Below are 21,048 nucleotides of genomic sequence, written 5' to 3'. Positions count from 1 at the left end.
AGTTTTGACCTTGATGATTAATCATTGAGTTTATTGATTTGAACAATTCTGAATTGTGTGTCATTACTTCTGAATTGCTACACAACAATTTATGAGGATCTAAGTAAACATCAGAGGTAGCACAAAACTAGCATTGTAGTTAAACACCTATAATACCATCAAATTACCTAAAATACAAGGTGTTCCATTCATGACCGTTCTTAGCTTTTATACTAAGATACATAAGATCAACCAAACAGTTTATTTATATTTTGGAATGTTTAAATAACAATGTTGCATTCATTGGAGGAATGGAGTTCAACCCCACTTCTGAGGGTCACTTTCTTTTGGGTCACTTTCTTTTATTAGTACTACTATTACATACGCTATGATCTTATTGAGTTATTATTTACTATCAGCTTAGCTTCTTTTGATTTCATGTATCCTGGAATTGCAGTTACCCCCGCCCACATGCCTCGAGATATCTCGAACACTTGCAATTCTGTGAACTATTTCTTGCGAGATATCACAAACACTTGATATTCGGTGAAGTATATATTCACATTACACAAGGGACAATTTTATTCCATTCCAAGTAATGTGATGTCTTATCTTTTGAGTTTATTATATTAATTTCTTGTATTATCATGAGATGAAATGTACTACTTCTAAATGATTAATTTATATGTACGTCTAGTCATATTATTTGGTTAAAATAATATTTGATATTTAATATGGAGTACTAACAAAATGTTGCTTTACCACAAATTTGCAGAGTACGAAAAATTCTTATATAATACCGCGAATTCGCGGGTATTAAACTAGTTATTAGTTCTTCTGCGCATTCAAAATTAGAGTTCCACATGAACGATGGATCCCCCAAAAAAACCACCACTCATTCAATCGATAGTTTTGTGTTTGCTTCTCACTATCAGTTATCGGTCTACCATGGTCACACAAATCGTAATTGCTGGGATATCTTGATTCGAATTTTATCCCTAAAACATAGAGAGATTCGTTCCTGCGAAGTTTCAATTAAATTCTCCAGACTAAAACGCCGGCGATGAAGGATGATGTATATCGTTTTTCCAATGATGGTCATACGGGCAATATTTTATCGATTGAAATTCTGTAATGAGGTATCCATACTCTATATATACATGATTCAATAGAACGTATATTATTTTATTTATATACATACATAATTCAAAAGCCTAATTTTTATTTGTCTAACTTTTACTATCAGTTTCAGACTGAAAACCCTAATAATTTTTTTAACGATTTTAATTTTTTCAGATTTTTTTCTACTAAATTTTGTATGTTTTTTTCAGCCATGGATATGAGTCGATATGAGTAACTGATACAAAAATAAAGAATTGAGGCATTTGATATATTGGGCTTTAACAAAAAATTCAAGATTCTGTACTTTTTCACAGTAGGGCAGTGCTACATATATAGTGATTGATAAAAAGCAAGGGTTTTGGTACTTTAGGTAAGACAATTTATGTGGGTTTGTTTTTTGTTTTTTTTTTTTTTTTTTTTTTTTTTACGTTGGGTTTGTGCTGCAAAATTAGGGATTAATGAAAAGTTAAGGTTTTCATGCTATTGGCCTTAAAGTTTTGATGCTTTTTGTATTTTTCTCATTGGGGATGTGTACGTTGAATAGGAATTACTAAAAAGTTCGAATTTTGATGATGTTGGTTTTAAAATTTTGAATTGGGGATTTTATATCTGTAAATCGGTGATCATATACAGCAGAACACAATGAATTTTGACCTCAATTTGGAACATGTTGATCATCCTCCTTAAATTAGGACTACCAGTGATGTAGTTTCAAATCATTCAAACCCTATGCAGCAATTTTCGTCACTTTCGAGACATATTCCGGTTTCGTCCATGCGTTTACCAGGCAGTAATAGTTGCAATAATGACCGTGACCGTCTTTTAAAAAACGAGTGATGATTGTGCTGATAAGAATGATAATTTTAGCTAAAGTTGTGTTGTGGAGACCGACTTTAATCAGAAAACAACCATATGATCTACACTTGTGTTGTTGTACGTGATGATGAAGAAACTCTAAAGTTCAAAGAGAAATACGAATTTGGTGAGGTATGATTCATTTGATGTGGTCTCCATATTGTGTCTCAATAAGTGGTTTCTCTGCAGATTAATTTAGAAGCGCTTCTGGACGTCCGTAGTGTTAAGAAAAGCAACTCACATACGACAAAAGCAGTTAGTAATGTTGTCGTTCAAGCTCCTAATGGTGGAATTAAAGATGATGCGTCGAAGCAATTGTCTAGCAGCAATGACCCAAATATGTCTAAAAGTTCAGGTATTACTTTTTCTCTAACAGTCAAATGGGTAAAACTTTAAGAAGTGGCTAAATTGAAAACAGCTTAAATGACCCAAATGGGTTGGAACTTGGAAGTTGCTTAAAGCATACACAAAATTTATCAAACCTATTAGGTTGTTATTATAATATTATAAACTTTTATCATCAACATATTTGAATTTTGAAAAATTAATTAAGTTAAGAAGTAATTCATCTTTATAAACCGTTACTCAACCTTGTGTGTATACTCGGGGTATTTGTTCATATTTTCTTATGTTTTCTCAAGCAGTCGTCACGAACAAACATGGTAATGCATGGGATGAACTGAGTGAGACATTAAGGGAAAATAATTTATAGTTATTGGAGATAAATGAAGTGATGAAGAAAGATTCAGGGAGGAACAAATGGTCATATAGAGCTTTAAGAGGTAGTGGACTTGGTCCAACAATGGTCATGTTAAGATCTACTAATAACACATAATCTCTGCGCACTCTGTTTCACATGATCTGATTTTTTAGACCTATATAACTGCTGGCTGCTGTAATCAGGATAGTTTCATAATTCTCCTTTCCATAGTGAAAACGGTATAAGGAAGGATAATATCATTTAGGGCTTAAAATTGATATGTGGGGATATTGCATTAAAATTGTGGGGATATTGCATTAAAATTGATTTTGTATTTGTAAGTGTTTGATACGTCGAGGTATACGTGTATAACAACCATTTTTGTGGATCATTTTAATGCTTAACGAGTGCTTCACCTTAGTGTTATTATATTTAGTCGATTCGTATTTTTGATTATTGGTTGATCAGCCCTTTTTTTCTTTATTACTATAGAAAACAACTTATTTCACCTGTTTGGTGTGCTTATACTTATTATATATAATTTATTATTTAACACTTTAATTCATTTACATGGTGATAAAATTGGCCTGACCATTAAGAAGTTGGCAAAAGCATAAGTTTGAGAAAATTTTGAATTAGAACAGTAACATTCGTTATCCGTAATGTGACTGTTATTGATATCCCGTTTAACTTCAGGTCCATTCACAGGACGCACAACTGCAAGCTATTGTTCAATGACAAGTCCACAATCATGGAGTTTGACTCGTCTAAATAGAATGGGTCTCATGGATTTACTTTTATCCCTTCTGATGGTCTTAAATCCGGTTTGTTAGCAGATGGAGTTGCTACAGGTTAGCAAATCATATAAAATTTCAACACCGTTGCTTTTTAATAATTTTAGATACATCCTACATTTAATTGCATTTTTTTGGTTATACGTAGATGTTATCTGAAGGGTGGATAGTTTTGGTGACATGAGGGAGTATGGAAAATTGGACAATTGAAATCCAACTATATTAACTAGTTATTGAACCCTTGCTTCGCGTCGGGGTTCAATTTTTAATGTATTTTATTGCGTTTAGTAAATTATTTTGTGGCTAACGATGATGTCGTTGAAGCGCAACTCGAGTCGAACTAAAAGGTATAACTCGTGAGAGATTTAAATGTTATTTTAAATTAACAATATATGTGCATCTCCGCGTTTCGCTATGGAATTGTCGACTTTTAAAAATTTAACGCAAAATCAACGTGTATGAAAAGTACCACAAATATTTAGCGTTTTTTAAAAAACGTCCGTTTTGCGTATAACTAGTGACATTGTGTTCCTAAAATTATTTTGAGTTTAACAATGGTGTCGGAAAAATTTAACTCGTTGCGAGCGAGAAGATATGACCCGTTGAATATTTGGGTGGAGTTTATTTAAGATATTTTATGAAAATGGTTATTTGACACTTTACCCCCTGTTTGGGGGTCGATTTGAATTTTTCAGAAAAATGTGGGGGCCTTTGTTGGTAAAATGAAATTTAGTTAAAATTAAAAAGAAAAAAAGGTGAAAAGTCGAAGGTGCCACTGATACTATTCATAAATTGTGTATTAGTTAATATGTGAATGTAAATATTGATCCGATGGAATTGGATTAATTTTTGACTTAACTACACGAATAGTCACTGTGGTTTGTCAAATCTTGCAACTTTAGTCACTATAGTTTTTTTCTTGCATTTTTAGTTACTGTGGTTTCAAAATTTTTCTATTTCAGTCACTCAAGCAAACTGGCGTTAGTTTGGTCTGTTAGAACAGAGCATGTGCCCCTCACGTGAGGGGTAATTTCGTCAATACATAATTATTTCAGCCTTTAAAACAGGTTCCTCTTCCTTTTTCCCCATTTTCAATCTGAAACCCTAATTTCACTAGCCTTCAAGTCGTCAACCTTCATCTTCTTTCAATAAAACCCTAATTAAATCTTATATAAACAGAATGAACCTAGATCTGACAAATCTCCAACAAATCATTTCAAAATAAAAAAAAATCACACATACAATACAAATCTTTATCAAATCAGACTGAAATACAAATACTTTGAACCAACTTCCCTCATTGCATCGTTACGTCTCTACACACCACAAACCCAAATAACATTGATAAAGGAAATTACTTGAAAAATCACTTGAAAAATCGGTTCGAGTACTTTTATCTTTTCGATTTAATAATAAAATCAAAATTAACTACAATAACTATAACATTGAATGCTTCAACGAAAAAACGCAGATGTAAAAGAAATTACCTTATATAGTTGAAGTGATACATACAAACACCATCTTTATATATAGAGAAGGTACAATAGATTTCTAGAGAAAAAAATCAAACCCTTTAACTTCGCAATCAAACACATGAAAATCACACCCAAATAAGAAAGCTAGATTCTGGAGATGACTGTCGAATTTTTAACCGGCGATGATTGGCTTTCCGACATCGATTCTCTCATTGTATATACGCTGCCGTTTCGTTCCTTCATCGGAGATCTCCGGCGAAGCTACAATCTCTCGCAGATCTCCTGCTAAACTCTGATCTGACAAAAGAAGATTTGTTGTAGCCGGTCGAACTCATCTAATTCAGCTTCTTTTTTGTTTTGGGTTTTGTAAAGAATTTTAGGAAGTTTCAATATTATATGATTTTGGGTTTTAAGAGGATATTGATTCTTTCTCTCGAATTCAATTTATGTTGAGGGCTTCGATGAAGTTATTTGATGAGCTGTTTCACGAATTTTGATTTATATTTATAAGAATAGGATTCCTATCTATCTCACACATCTATCTTGGGCCCACTCCTGGGTTTCAAGGTGATTCAGATTTTTGTGGCTTTCAATTTGAAGTAAAAGGTCCAAAATGCCCTCACATGCCTAACATGTGACTGATACTTAACGTGCATAGTTAACGTCCGTTACACGGAGTGACCGTTTTTGCAAGATTTTCAAACCTCAGTGACTATCTTTGCAAGAAAAAAAGTTTAGTGACTAAACTTGCAAGATTTGACAAACCACAGTGACCATCCGTGTAATTAAGTCTTAATTTTTGGACAACTGAAATCCAACTATATCAATAAAGTTTATTGTTTATTGCACCTTATCTACAAAGATTTAAGCATTTTTTTTTTTTTTTTTTTTTTACAAAATGCACTCTTGTGTTGTAGCGACTTCCAAATAAGTTTGTTCTTATTCACGAACTAAAAGATGGCGGCCAATACGAATGCTATGATCTACAAAAAGTAATTCATATATGGGGTCTAAAAGATGAACAACAGAAGAAAAAATCAAATTTGTTCGAGTCGCCTGGCTCGACTAACTTTGTCAAATCAAATGGATACATGGTTGGTGAATAAGAATGTCTCATTGCATTCTAACGCAGCAAACTTTTTTTGTTATGTTACAAGATGGATGTCACAAGCTTTGTTTAGTTAGTTTCTTTATCTACATGTTGTTATAATGCAATTTTACATATATAGGCAGAATAAACAATTAAAATGTTGAGTTTAATAGCCTTAATCTATATTTTTTGTAAAACAAATTGTGATACTGTCTTTATCATACCGTTAATTAATATAACATTATACGTTTTCAGTTTGTTTGATTAAGAGTCGCCGTGCAACACACGAGCTCTTAAAGGCTAGAATATCTATCTATGTCTATAGTTTCTATTAAAATTCTATAATGATAATGTCATTATTAGACTAATTCTTTTATTAAAAAAAAAATCAAAAAGCAAAAGAAAAAAAATGTAAGTATGGTAGATTCTTATTCTAAATTTAGTACGAGAAGCTATAAAAAATTGACCGGAAACCAATTCTAAATTTATATTTTAATTTACACTTTTAAAATAAAATGACAACCAATATTATATTATCTCTTATGATTGGATATGAATTATTTAATATGCATATTAGGTGTTTGATGAAATGTTCAGCTGGTGAGTTTCTTAGTCGGACTCTGTGGTTCCACGGGTCATTAAACTAAATGACTTTAGCATTTACGTTCACATAATACCTAAAACATATCATTAAACTCGTGGTTCCATGGGTCATTTCACTAGTATTTATATAAAACATAAAGTTAATGGTGACGTGTAATTTTCTAATTGAAAATTAAAAGTTATATATATATATATATATATATATATATATATATATATATATATATATATATATATATATATATATATATATATATATATATATATATATACACACAAAATAATACTCCGTTATACACTAATACGGAGTGATATGGAGATAATAAACCGATCCCCTACATATAAAACATGATCAAATATTCCTTTTGGGCTATTTTCACATTTAATCTTTCATCCATCATTTTTTTTTTTCTCTTTTTGTCGTATTTTCACATATATTGAGTTGTACGTGTAGCTTTGTAACGACTATGTTGCTTACGAGAATTTTTTTTTTTTTTCAACAACTTTTTATAGTTTTTTGCAACAACTTCATAACATTTGTTAAAAAACTTTTTTAACACCTTTTGAGAAAAAATTGTTAAAAAAAAAGTTGTTAAAAGTTGTAGAAAGGGCTAGACGTTACTTGAAATAACTCACCATTACAAATGTATTTACTAATTACGATAAGTTACTATTCAACATCGTCACTTTTATTTGAGAACTCACCACCTTGATGGTTTACTTGAATTTAAATTTATTTGTGTTATCAATATTGGATGTTGATCATGATATTTTAAAATTCAGTTAACGTTATTTAAATACTCTAATTATTCGATACTATTACACGTATACTTTTTTTGCTCATTAATAGCAACGCAACGCACGACCCCAAAACTCGATAATGCGAAAACATAAATTTACAACATCAGTACAACGCACTGGCTCATAAGTAATAATATGATAGAAATTCAAAACGTGTTGAAGAAGGAATGGAACACACGGGCTCAAAAATCTACCATATCAGTTACAGAACTATATAAGTTTTAATGGTTTTATTTAACAACTATGCAACATACAGGCTCAAAAAACTACCATATCACATTTTTTGACACATTTCTATCTATAGGTTACAACAATAATTGTTTGATAAACTCAATTAATTTTGCACGGTTATTTTACTCACCCGTGCAACGCACGGGCTATATATATATATATATATATATATATATATATATAGTCAAAAATTCAAACGAGAACAAAAAAATAGCGAGAACTGCGAGAACTATTAAAATTACAAGGATTTTCACATGTGAATAAGTTGAATCACATATAAATGTTGATGGAGAGTAATAACAACAACAACAACAACAACAACAACAACAACAACAACAATACCCAATCCCACACTTGTAGGGTATGGGGGAGGTGAGACGTAGACAATCCTTCCTCTACCCTAGGACAAAGAGAAGTCATTTCACCACCCCGAGTGAAACACTCACAAGAGTAGAGAAAGTCCTTCCTCTCTATGTTCGACGGATAAAGAGATTGCTTGCAACGGACCTCCGGCCAAAAAAAAAAAAATAAAAAAAATGCCAACGCCATGAAAATGGTGGGACAAATTTCCATGGGTTTTAAAATGTTGCGTGGAATTCGATTTAGGCTCTAAGCGACAGTCAAGTCGCCAATAAGTAGACGCTTGCTGATGGCTCCCGAAACAGCGCCGTATAAAAAAAAACGTACCTTAAAGTGTACTGCGGAGCACATGACGAATAAAGTAAAGCTGCACTAAATGAGAAATAAACATATATGTCCACAAACAGATAAAATCACATCATAGCAAGCCAGTCTATAAAAATAAACATACAAACATACATAAAACCGTATCTACTCAAACCTACATAAACATACAAACGTACATTCATAGATATCCACCTACACGCATACATACAGGAAAACCTACATACGCATACATAGATATAAAACATACAAACATACGAATATACATACCAACATACGGATATACATACAAACATACGAATATACTTACAACCAAACATATAACAAAACATACATATAAACATACAAACGTACATAAATACATAAAAAAAAAGTTTGATAAAACCTATAATTTAACTATATAGTCAAATATATAATTTTCCGTTCACATGTGCATATTTATTTGTAAACATGCGAACATTTCACATAATTCACGATTGAACATGTAATTTGTGGTTGTGAATATATGTTTGCCAATGATATGAACATCCGATAACAGTTATATATAATTTGTTGAATATAAATGCATATAAACCATGTAATTTAATGGTTCTCGCGGTTCTCGCCTTTCTGTGGTTCTTGTTTGAACATGCCCACACACACACACACACACACACACACACACACACATATATATATATATATACATATATATATATATATATATATATATTAGAAAAAATGGTGTTGAGATACGTGTGACGCCCCGTACAAAACCATCATGTACGAATCGTCAACAACATGTCCATTACACGGTATAATACTACATGCTGTTTTAAAACAAGTTTTGCATTCATGAAAAGGTAACGTTTTACAAAAGATAACGTGACACAAAGGTCGTTACAAAGCCATTATTCAAAATAACTTAAGTTGCGAATGCAAAATAAAAGATTCATGATTGAGACATCTCTAAGTAATGCAGCGGAAGTCTAACACAGCGAGTCTGTAACAGCAAGTCTATAACACCAAGACAGCAAGTCTAACAGCGGAAGCAACAACGTCTAAGCACCTGAGAAATACACGCTTAAAAGTCAACACGAATGTTGGTGAGCTATAGTTTGTATTCAGTAATGTAATGTAGACCACGAGATTTCGTATTCAAAACAGTATGAAAAGTATATGCTTATCCGTGAGCACCGGTAACTAACTTAACGTAATAATAATATCACCCCCTAAAAGTACACTTGGCGAGTGCGTATGTTCTCTAAGTATCAAACACCCGTTAAATGCTAGCGCGACTAGCCCGAGTGGGGATGTCAAACCCTATGGATCCATATCTAATATTCGCGTTCACCAGTTCAAAAACCAATGATTAAACGTTACCGTGCTAAGGGGAATCTTTGTGCCGTTATATCATCCCACACATATGTAAAGTTTAAGTACTCGTGTCTAGTATGTAAAACATAAAAAGAGCATGTATTCTCAGTCCCAAAAATAGTAAAGTAAAAAGGGAAGCTATAACTCACAGTGAATGTGCAGTAAAAGTCGATATGAAAAGTATGCAGGTAGTAAGTCGGTCCGAAAGGTCGTCAACCTAAGTCAAAGGTCACTAAGTCAGTATATTGTTCCCAAAAGTTTAAGAGTGAATAAATTAAGTCTTAAGTATCGTCATCATCATCATCATTATCATCATACGTAAAAGATAAAGTAAGGTTTTCAACAAGAATAAAGATCGAAACAAAAGGATGACTTCGGACAGCTGATACGACCTTTATACAAAACGAAATGATGCGTGGTCAGTGGCCAAGGCTCCGTATGTGAGTCCTCTAACCTCTGTCAAATTTTCAGATCCTAACTCGATGTCGTTTGACCGTGGCGACGGTTCAAGCGCGAGTAGATCAGAATTTTCAGCACGTCGTTATAACGGCGTAGTGACTTTCGGAAGGCTATAAATCCTAAACCGTATATCGGATTTAGGCGAGTCCTAAACGAAAAGTCATCTACTCGAAACGAACTATCTGAAAATAAATTTTTCAGAAGTCCTAGGAATATGATCAGACGCCGAAAAACAGTAAACAAGTGCTCCGGTGGGTTTCTTGGTGCTTGATGCTCATCACGGTTCTCATCCTTGATGCGTGTAAGCTTCAAGTGTACAACTCTTTGATGTTTTAGCATCACTTTGACAAAGTTTCAACCATCAACACACAACTAAGAGTAAAAGCTAACATTCTACAAGTTTTGAACATCAAGGTTGCATCTTTATTGCATAAACCCAATAAAGCTTCAATCTTTGTCCTTTTTACACAAGTTTATGCATCTTCATCATATGAGATGATGAAGACTTGATCTTTATCATCACAACAATCACAAAAAGGTTCCAAGTAAGTGAGATCTACAATGATAACTTAGATCTCAAGTATTAAGAAAACCCTAAGCTAGAAAGCTTGGATCTTTACAAGATTAATGAGACCATAAGCTAGAAAGCTAAGATCTAATGAAAGTAATGAGATCATAAGCTAAAAAGCTAAGATCTAATGAAAGTAATGAGACCATAAGCTAAAAAGCTATGATCTTTAACAAAATAATGAAACCCTAAGCTAAAAAGCTTAGATCTTTAATGTTCTTGAAGATCCTTAAAGCAAAAGGCTAGATCTTCAAGTTACATGAAGATCATAAACACAAGTTTTGATCTTTTTAATAAAATAAAGGAATCATAAGCTAAAAAACTTAGATCCAACAAAGTAATGAAGATTCAAAGCTAGAAAGCTTGGATCTTTCATGTTCTTGAAGGATCCAAACCAAAGTTTGAATCTACAAGATATAACATGATCAAGAAGCTAAAAAGCTTGATCCTTGCATGATGATGATGTCGAAAATGAGAAGAGAAGAAGAAGAAGAAGAAAATTTAAAACTTACACTTTTTAGAGTGAGAAAGACTAGAGAGAGAATTAGAGAGTAAGTTTGTGTAAAATGTGAATGAGATTAAGTGTGAAATGAGTGAGATTTGCTTGGTATTTATAGAGTGGTGAGGTGGTGGTGAGGTGGTGGTGGCTGTAGGTTTCAAGGGGGATAGGAGGGGACAACTTTTGCTTTTTGGTTAATGGTGGTCTAAAGTTGGTGCTTATGTTGGGATCCCATGCAACAATTGTGATTATGGTTAATAAAAATGCTAGTATGTTCCCTCTAATAAATGGGTACTTGTCTTACATTTATATGGGTCATAAACTTATTAAAATTGGGCTAATTAAATAGTCCACTAGCTAGAGTAGGGTGGACTAAAGTCCAACAAGGTAGAAAGTCCAACAAGACAACTAGTGAGCATAAGTAAATTACTAAGCGTAAGTAAGCAACCAAAAGCCCAAGTAATTGTTATTAGAAAATAACAATTAGCATTTCGTAGTCTTAATATTCCAATTACGACAAAAGTTAAACGTGTACCAAAACATATAGCTCGTTCTCAACGTCAAGTGACACTAACGGCCGTGAAAGCATTCGGGGATCAAGTTAAGTAACTAAGTACTTAATGGAAAGTTGTATGGTATTAACGAAAGTAATTAATCATGAAATAAGATCCTAGAATATAAACCAACACAGTACCACAAATACGCAGTTTCGCAGAAAGTAACAAGCACAAAAGTAAGTCGAAAAAGTTGGGTCGTTACATTACCCACCTGTTAATGAAAATTTCGTCCCGAAATTTTAAGCTGAGGTAGACGGTAGAGTTGTGAAGAGGTGAGGATATTTCTGCATCATCTGATCCTCTTGTTCCCAAGTAAACTCGGGTCCTTGTTTAGTATTCCAACGAACTCGGACAATTGGAATCTTGTTTCGTTTCAAGGTTTTGACCTCAAGTTCCATAATTTCAACAGGTTCTTCCACGAAGTGGAGTTTGTCATCAATCGTAAGCTCCTCAAGTGGTATGACAAGTTATGGTTCAGCAAGATATTTCTTCGGATTCGACACGTGGAAAGTGGGATGAATAGCACTCAGCTGAGTCGGAAGATCCAAACGGTAAGCAACGGGTCCAACACGCTCCAAGACTTCAAAAGGACCAATATATCGCGGATTTAGCTTCCCACGCTTTCCGAAACGGATTACACCTTTCCAAGGTGCGACTTCAACATCACTCGGTCACCTACTTGGAATTCGCGATCTTTACGCTTAAGATCGGCATAGCTCTTTTGACGATCACAGGCCGTCTTGAGCCTCGCTTGAATTTGGACAATCTTCTCGGTTGTTTCATGGACGAGTTCGGGTCCGGTGATTTGCTTCTCACCTATTTCGGCCCAACAAATAGGAGAACGACATCTGCGGCCATATAAAGCTTCGAAAGGTGTGGCCTTAATACTCGCGTGATAGCTATTGTTGTAAGAGAATTCGGCTAGCGGCAAATGCTTCTCCCAAGCCTTTCCGAAATCAATTACACAAGCACGCAACATGTCCTCCAGGGTTTGAATCATGCTTTTGCTCTGTCCGTCGGTTTGCGAGTGATACGCAGTGCTCATATCTAAATGTGTTCCTAAAGCTTCTTGCAAAGAAAGCCAAAATCTAGAAGCGAAACGGGCATCTCGGTGGGAAATAATCGATAAGGGTACACCGTTTCGAGATACGACTTCCTTTATGTATAGTTACGCGAGTTTCTCCATCGTATCAGTTTCCTTCATGGCTAGGAAGTGTGCAGATTTGGTAAGACGGTCAACGATAACCCAGATGGTATCATAACTACCTACCGTCTTCGGTAGCTTCGTGATGTAGTCCATTGTTATTCCTTCCCACTTCCATTGCGGGATTTCGGGCTGCTGAAGTAACCCGGATGGCCTCTGATGTTCAGCTTTAATCTTAGAACAAGTTAAACACTTTCCAACATAAGTCGCAGCATCCTTCTTGAGGTTTGGCCACCAATATTGAACCTTGAGGTCGTGGTACATCTTACCAGCTCCTGGATGAATCGAATACCTTGACTTATGAGCTTCATCTAGAATAAGGCTTCGTAAATTCCTATAACTAGGCACTCAAATTCTTCCGGCAAAGTATCGGAGTCCAGTCTCTTTGACCTCGAATCGAGAAACGAGAATGTTCAAGTGCTCTTGAGCAATATTCTCCTCCTTGAGAGCTTCCTCTTGGGCTACACGGATTTGGCTATTGAGATATGTGTGAATGGTGACGTTCAAGGCTCGAACACGAAGATGTACCATTCTTTCCTTTCGGTTCAAGGCATCGGCTACAACATTTGCCTTGCCAGGGTGGTAACGAAGTTCACAATCATTATCGTTCAACGTCTCGATCCACCGTCGTTGTCTCATGTTCAGTTGCTTCTGATCAAAGATGTGTTGGAGGCTTTTGTGATCGGTGAAGATAGTGCTCTTGGTTCCATACATATAGTGTTTCCAAAGTTTGAGTGCAAAGACAACGGCTCCAAGCTCGAGATCGTGAGTCGTGTAGTTTCGCTCGTGAATCTTCAGTTGTCTGGAGGTGTAAGCAATAACCTTCTTCCGTTGCATCAACACGCACCCAAAACCTTGTCTAGAGGCATTGCAATACACAACGAAGTCATCACTGCCTTCGGGAAGGGACATAATAGGAGCGGTGGTCAACTTCTGCTTCAGGGTTTGGAATGCCGACTCTTGCTCAGTTTTTCAAACGAACTTCTTCCCTTTGTGAGTTAACGCAGTCAAAGGATGCACAATTAAAGAGAAACCTTCGATGAATCTACGATAATAACCGGCGAGGCCTAAAAATTGGCGGATATGAGTAGGAGTAGTGGGGGTTTTCCGCTTGCTGATGGCTTCGATCTTTGTGGGATCGACTTTGATACCCTGATCGCTCACAATATGACCAATAAATTGGACTTCCTTCAACCAAAATTCACACTTGGAGAATTTGGCATAGAGTTGCTCTTATCTCAAGAGTTCAAGCATGAGTCGAAGATGTTGCTCATGTTCTTTTTCGCTTTTGGAATAGATGAGGATATCATCTATGAAGACGATAACGAATTTGTACAGGTACGGCTTGCATACTCGATTCATGAGATCCATAAACACGGCAGGTGCGTTGGTTAAACCGAATGGCATCACCAGAAACTCATAGTGGCCATAAGGAGTTCGGATCGTAGTCTTCAGCACATCTCTCTCCTTCACCCTCAACTGGTGATAACCTGATCGTAAATTGATCTTGGAGTAAACGCTGGATCCTTGCAGCTGATCAAAAAGATCGTCAATCCTGGAAAGGGGATACCGATTCTTGATCGTCAATTTGTTCAGTTCACGATAATCGATACACATGCGGAAAGATCCGTCCTTCTTCTTCACGAACAAAACAGGTGCGCTCCAAGGCGATGAACTCGGTTGGATAAATCCACGGTCTAGCAGTTCCTGCAGTTGACTCTGCAACTCTTGCAGTTCGGAAGGTGCAAGTCGATAAGGTGATCGAGCTACAGGTGCAGCTCCTGGCACTAAATCGATCTGAAACTCCACTGATCTCGGCGGTGGTAATCCCGGCAATTCTTCTGAAAAGACGTCGGGAAATTCGTTCACAATTTGTACATCATCCACGCTTTTCTCCTTAGTTTCTAACTTCTTCAGGTGCGACAAAACAGTAAAACGCCCCTTTTTCATAACCTTTTGTGCCTTCAAGCAACTAATAAGGTTCAGCTTCGGGCTACATCTCTCTCCGTAAACAATTAGTGGCTCACCATCTTCGCGTGGTATACGAAGAATCTTCTCTCCACAAATAACTTCTGCTCTTACCTTGGACAACCAGTCCATACCGACTATCACATCAAAACTCCCCAACTTAATGGGTATCAAATCAATCTCAAAATTCACACCAGCTAAGTTTATGATACCTCCTCGGCCAACTTGGTCAACTTTCTCAAGTTTTCCATTGGCTACTTCAAGAAGTATACTCTCATCCAAAGGCACTAACGACCAATCTATCTTAGAGCAAAAGTGTCTACATACATAACTCCTATCGGCACCGGTATCAAATAGGACAGAAGCTAATAGTTTATTGATAGTGAATGTACCTGTAACCAAGTCAGGATCCTCGCGGGCATCTCTGGCGTTCATGTTGAAGACTCTTCCATGTGCCGGCCCGCCATCCTTCTTCTTGTTAGGACATTCATTCTTGAAGTGGCCCTGCTGACCGCACTCAAAACACTTCCTTGGTCCATTTGGGTTTGTCCTCATAGCTGGGGCGGTGATCTTACAATCCCTGCCGATGTGTCCAGTCCTTTTACACTTCTCACACACTACGTTGCAATATCCAGTGTGATGCTTGTAGCATCTCTTACACTGAGGAAGGGTACCTTTGTAGTTAGGGTTAGAGCTAGGGTTCGGGTTCCTCCAGTCGTTGTTTCCCTTAAAATTCTCATACCTCTTAGCTGGGTTATGCTCAAAACCTTTTCCCTTACTTCCGTCCCACTTACGTTTCCCATTACTAGCTCCCGATTCTGATTTAGCCTTTTTGGCTCTTGGCGGGTAATTTGATTCATCAGGGTGTGCGCCATGCGCATAGCTTCCGGTACATTCACTGGTTTCGAAGAAGTGACATTTCCCTGAATGTCCTTGGGGAGTCCCCACAGATACCTTTCCATCCATTTGTACTCTGGAGTAACCATTGTGGGGCACATCAAAGCTAACTCCAAGTACCTTCGATTATAGCCATCAAGGTTAGTTCCTACAACTTTCAATTCCCAAAATTCCGCTTCCATTTTCTGAATTTCGGTTCTGGGGCAGTACTCCTTGATCATAGCCCTCTTAAACTCCTCCCATGGTCCCAAGCCTGGGCGAGCGTATTCCACCAAGTCAAAGCGCCATCCGACAAAGTGCATGATGCGAACTTAGCCTTATTCCCTTCGAAGCAGTTACTCACACGGAACACAGATTCCAACTTCTCAAATTATCTCGTCAGCCTAACTGGCCCTTATGTTCCACTGTAATTGTGGGGCTTACAACTCTGAAATTCCTTGAAAGTGCACCCATTCAAGAAGTTCGGGTTAGCCGATGGAGCTTGGGGGTTGGCATTCGCCATAGCTGCGGCTACTCGAGCGGCTATCATCTCCTCGATCTGTGCTGCTGTGGGCATTTCCCTTGGACCTCTTTCGTTAGCCATCGATCTTCCAAACAAAAGTTTTGACTTAAGTCAAAATCCATTGACCAACAACGTCATGGCATACGGTAAACAACATGGAAACAACACAGTACATGATAACTAAGCATGGCAAATAAGCAGCAGATAGCACAGAAGCCAACATGTAATAAAACGCCGTACAATAAATCAACAACAGTAGTTCCATTCTTAATAAGAAAATTTCATACAACAGCATAAGGTTCGTACAATACATAAATGAAAAACAGGAAACTACAAACGGAATACATAAAGAAATCTAATACAACAGTCCTAGGGCGAGGGTGGGTAAATGATGTCCATCAGGTGGGTCATCTGGTCCTTGAGCTCAGTTACTCGATCACGGAGGGCATATACTTCTCTCGTCAGTTCCTTGACGGTGGAAGATGCTGGTGGGGCAGGTGGTGCAGATGGTGCAGATGGTGCCGGTGGAGCAGATGGTCCAGATGATGCGGATGTAGTACTAGAAGTAGACGGCACTGAGCGGGCGACCTTACGCACAAATGAATCGGCAGGATACGGTACAACCCTCTTACGGGCGGTGACCCTAACCAACTGTCCATGTGCGTTCACGAATGGCTTACCTCCATTAACCCCTAGAATAATAGTACCATCGAAGCGGTACCGCTTCTTCGGCGGGGTAGAGGGTGGCTGCACGGGCTCTCCTCGGGGTCCTCCTCAGAATCCTCCTCAGAATCTTCCTCGGGATCCTCCTCGCTGGTGTCATCGAATGATGATCCGCCTGAATCGTCTGAAGGTAGTGCATGTACTTCACGGGCGGGAGAAAGCGTCTGGCCGGTGGTCATAAGTCGATATCTGCCAGGAGTAATCTGTAACATCCCGCGTTTTTGCGTTAAATTTATTTTAACACCGTCATTTTTTTTAAATAATATCCTTCGTTATTTAAATTTGTATCTTTCGTTAACTAACGTTCATAATATCCTCGTTATTTAATTATAACGTCACCCGTTTACTCGAACGTCTTTAAAAATATTCGTTTGGTTAATTCCCGCACCCGCTTTGAAACTCGAGGGACCAAAGTTGCAAAGGGGCCTAACTAGTGACTAGGTCAACTAGTCAAACCCCATCTCATCCATTCATTATCACCACCCACCTTCATCCTTCCCTTTCTCTCTACTTCTCATTTTTGAACACAAACCCCAATTTCATAAAATCATCATCTAAATTCGGGATTGGAAGCAAACTTCAAAACAAATTACATTTTCGTGATCCTCTCTCCATCCTCTACATTTTGATACAAATTTCATCAAGTTTGGGTAACTTTCTAAAAACTCTAGATTTCTATAAATTCGTGTTTTTGACTTGAAATTGTGTTAGTTAGTGTCTATGGCTCGTGTCTAGCATGAATATATGTTTTGTTTGCTCGATTTGTTGATTTGAGTAACTAGTTTGAACTTTTGAAGTGGGTTAGCTTAATCTTTGATTTTGGATGATTAAAAGTTGTTTAATTGTTAAAGTTCATGTTTTAATTGTGTTACTAGTATCATTAGCTACATTTTGATGTGTAGGTTGATTAAGAAAACTTCAAAAACCCGATTAAGGATTTTGTGATGTTTGACTAGGGTTTGATAGTTCTTGACATGAACTTTTGATGCTTGAATGCCATGAAATGTTAATTGTTAGTGTTTAGTAGTAATGTATGCTTCATTACCTTCAAAACGGCATATCATATGTATGAATTGGATTCCCGAAACTTAAAATGCGATTGATGAACTTGAAACTTTGAAAATGGACTTTTATTGATCACTTAATGAGATTTCGGCTATTGTAAATGATGTTTGTGATTGATGAATTGTGTTTAGTTGTATTCCTTGTAAAAATACCTTTCCGATGATATAAGACACATGTTTTGGGTGTTTGCGGGTCAAGAATTGGGTTGGAAAGAGTTTTGGTTCGCGCATACTTTGAAAAACAGAAAAGGGTCTGCCCAGATGGTGGCGCGGCGCGCCCCATCCCCGCGAGGCGTGCGAACTGGCCTGGCCAGATTCTGCTCATTATGTCCCTTTTCACGTGAAATGTTTGACTAGCTATCGACCTCCGATTCACATGAAACTTGTTCTAATATACTTGTATATGAATAACTAGCATAGAAAAATAGTCCGGGACCCGACCCGAACGTGTTGACTTTTTCGTTGACTTTGACCAAGTTTGACTTTTAGTCAAACTTAACCAAACTTATATGCAATCGTTCTAACATGCTTTTATACGTGATTCTTGTATGAAACTTGACAAATTGATTCACATGCTATATTTAATCGAGTCGTAACGAGCCATTGGACTAATTGAACACATTTCACCCGACCTTGTATCGTAACCGGTTAATTGATACAACTTACTTGTTTAGGTCAAGGCTAAGCAACTTTCATGCACACGTTTACTTTGTGAAGTACTTTTATACTCGTGCACTCGAGGTGAGATCATAGTCCCACCTTTGCAAATACTTTTATACTTTAAATCGTGGGCTGAGAAACATATACTTTATATACATTTTATACGGTTTATACTTTCATACTTTGAACACAAATACGAATACAAGAGCAAAGAAACATACGAGTTAGAACAAAAATCCTCAAGTTCAATTACCATTAGTTACACTTGTAGGGTGTGAGCGAGAATTTATGTTGTGTGGCCATACGGGTTTGACGAACCCTCGTCTGACGGATGAAACGTATTTTCGGTGTATAGTGTAGGTTCTAACACTATTATGCAGAGGTAAAATTCAGTTAAGTTTTGGTAATTGGGTGCTCGTGATACAGACAACATCTTTTGCGATGTATACGCTTGATATTCACTTTATACAAAATCTTATGGTTTACAAATAACATCTTTTGAGATGTATACTTTTTAATACAAACACATCTTTAGAGATGTATACGCTTGATACTAAACCTTGTGATTCAAAAACATACTTTTACAAATACATTTATGATCTCACCAACGTTTTTTCGTTGACAGTTTTCTACATGTTTTCTCAGGTTCATACTTGGCTACTTGATACATGCTTCCGCACTCTTTGATTACTTGATTGGAGTCAACCATGCATGCATACGCTAGGGATAGCACTTTTGGATTCAAACTTTTGTTTACATACTTACGCTATTTATAGCAACTGTGTTTTTAAACTAATTATGTCGCAAGTTATTTCATTTATACTTTATGACTTTTGTAAACTTAGACTTGTTGTCGAACGGTTTTGTAAACTAAACTTGCAAGTCTTGTACCTTTCAAATGAATGCGACATAATTTTGGTCAAACGAGTCTCATATAGGGACTACGACCACGCAACGGGACCTAAGTTAACGGCGCCGTCAATAACGGTTTTGGTCGGGTCGTTACAAGTGGTATCAGAGCGTTGGTTGTAGGGAACTAGGACGTGCATTAGTGTGTCTAACAGAGTCGTTAGGACGCATTAGTGAGTCTAGACTACAACCGGATAGTTAGCATTTGCATTCTGACATACATTTGCTATAGATAGCACTTACTTGACTACTTGTGCATTATACTTGAATCATTCTTAGGCAAACTTTTTAATGGTACCCAACCTTCATCATACGAACTCGTATTCCGCCACTTTTTGGTAACACACGTAAATTCATGATTCATACACGTATGGATGACGACGACTTCATTAGTCACACTTGTTCGGGAACTCTGTCTCCCGGATTGTTATTTGCCACCTTTTCAACTTACTATCGGTTTCCCACTGGTGTTTCTTACTATCTACTTTTTGGTGTTACTACCATCACTACTCTAGGTGAGTATCGTCATCAACATTTATCACTACGGTTGCGTGCTACTCGTTATCATGACTCGTTACTCTTTTCATACCTGAATACCTTATTGTCTGACTCGAACCACATTGACGTGAAAAATCATTTATACACTTCCCTCGGGGAACGCTTCTTTACAGATGCACTAATTCTTTCGATTCAATACGAGTCACGTTAGAGACGTCGTTACACTTTGTTTATTTTAAACTTCACGATTACACGAACTTGAATCTATAGAGTGATGTGGGAATGGAGGTATGAGTTAGCGTAATATAACGACACTCGATCAACGTGGTTATATTACGGTAAGACATACCAAAGTTCTAGTGACACGTGATGGTGGTTAGACTCGATCAACCTAAACACCACCATGATCCATGTACATGACTTCATCTATTCATGTTGGACATCTGAAAACTCCGAGAATATTGATAACAACCATACCGGGGACACACCTTCGATTTTTGTCGAACTATACTTATGCTTCCGAATGAATTACCGATTCCTTTCGACTTCAACCGTATGTTACACGTGTATACTATCTCATCCTCGCACAGTCTTATTGACTAACTACAATTTACTCGTTATGCTCGCATCGAGGCGGAAACTTCTCTCGCCTTACACTCGTAATTCTGGTTCAGGAAATCTTTTATTTTAAATTCTCAATGGAGAGAGACTCTTCACGTTATACTAGTATTCGCCTCGAGGGTGAATAGTCTCGACGAACGTATTTGGAAACCGATAAATCTTTCGCGGCGTGAAATTCTCGAGAAACATGAAACTTGTTCTAACAAACATTTTCAAGTCCTAACAAACT

General features: G+C 36.8%; 1 protein-coding gene across 4 annotated transcripts; it reads left to right on the top strand.

Annotated features, from left to right (window-relative positions):
- The first annotated feature begins 833 nt into the window (after positions 1-833).
- On the top strand, positions 834-3,494 carry LOC139876178 (uncharacterized). Of its 4 annotated transcripts, XR_011767985.1 has the most exons (4): positions 834-1,118; positions 1,311-1,471; positions 2,146-2,311; positions 2,601-2,902. XR_011767985.1 is itself a non-coding variant. In XM_071863476.1 (3 exons), the coding sequence occupies exons 1-3, from the start codon at positions 1,050-1,052 to the stop codon at positions 3,487-3,489; spliced, it is 372 nt and encodes a 123-aa protein (XP_071719577.1). In that variant the 5' UTR covers positions 834-1,049; the 3' UTR covers positions 3,490-3,494. The 4 variants fall into 4 exon arrangements, 1 of the variants encoding a protein (XP_071719577.1); XR_011767984.1 differs by having other exon boundaries at positions 834-1,471; XM_071863476.1 differs by lacking the exons at positions 1,311-1,471; positions 2,601-2,902 and adding an exon at positions 3,353-3,494.
- Positions 3,495-21,048: the final 17,554 nt, after the last annotated feature.

Source organism: Rutidosis leptorrhynchoides, chromosome 1 (assembly GCF_046630445.1).
Source record: "Rutidosis leptorrhynchoides isolate AG116_Rl617_1_P2 chromosome 1, CSIRO_AGI_Rlap_v1, whole genome shotgun sequence".
Lineage (NCBI taxonomy): Eukaryota > Viridiplantae > Streptophyta > Magnoliopsida > Asterales > Asteraceae > Rutidosis > Rutidosis leptorrhynchoides.
The sequence above is the reverse complement of the archived record's forward strand: the minus strand, read 5'-3'. Positions and strand labels throughout refer to the sequence as shown.

Coding starts and splice junctions, on each gene's coding strand:
- LOC139876178 (XM_071863476.1), top strand. CDS start 1,050: ATGATGTATATCGTTTTTCCAATGATGGTCATACGGGCAATATTTTAT. Junction 1,119..2,145: donor GATTGAAATTCTGTAATGAG/GTATCCATACTC, acceptor GTTTCTCTGCAG/ATTAATTTAGAAGCGCTTCT. Junction 2,312..3,352: donor AAATATGTCTAAAAGTTCAG/GTATTACTTTTT, acceptor GTTTAACTTCAG/GTCCATTCACAGGACGCACA.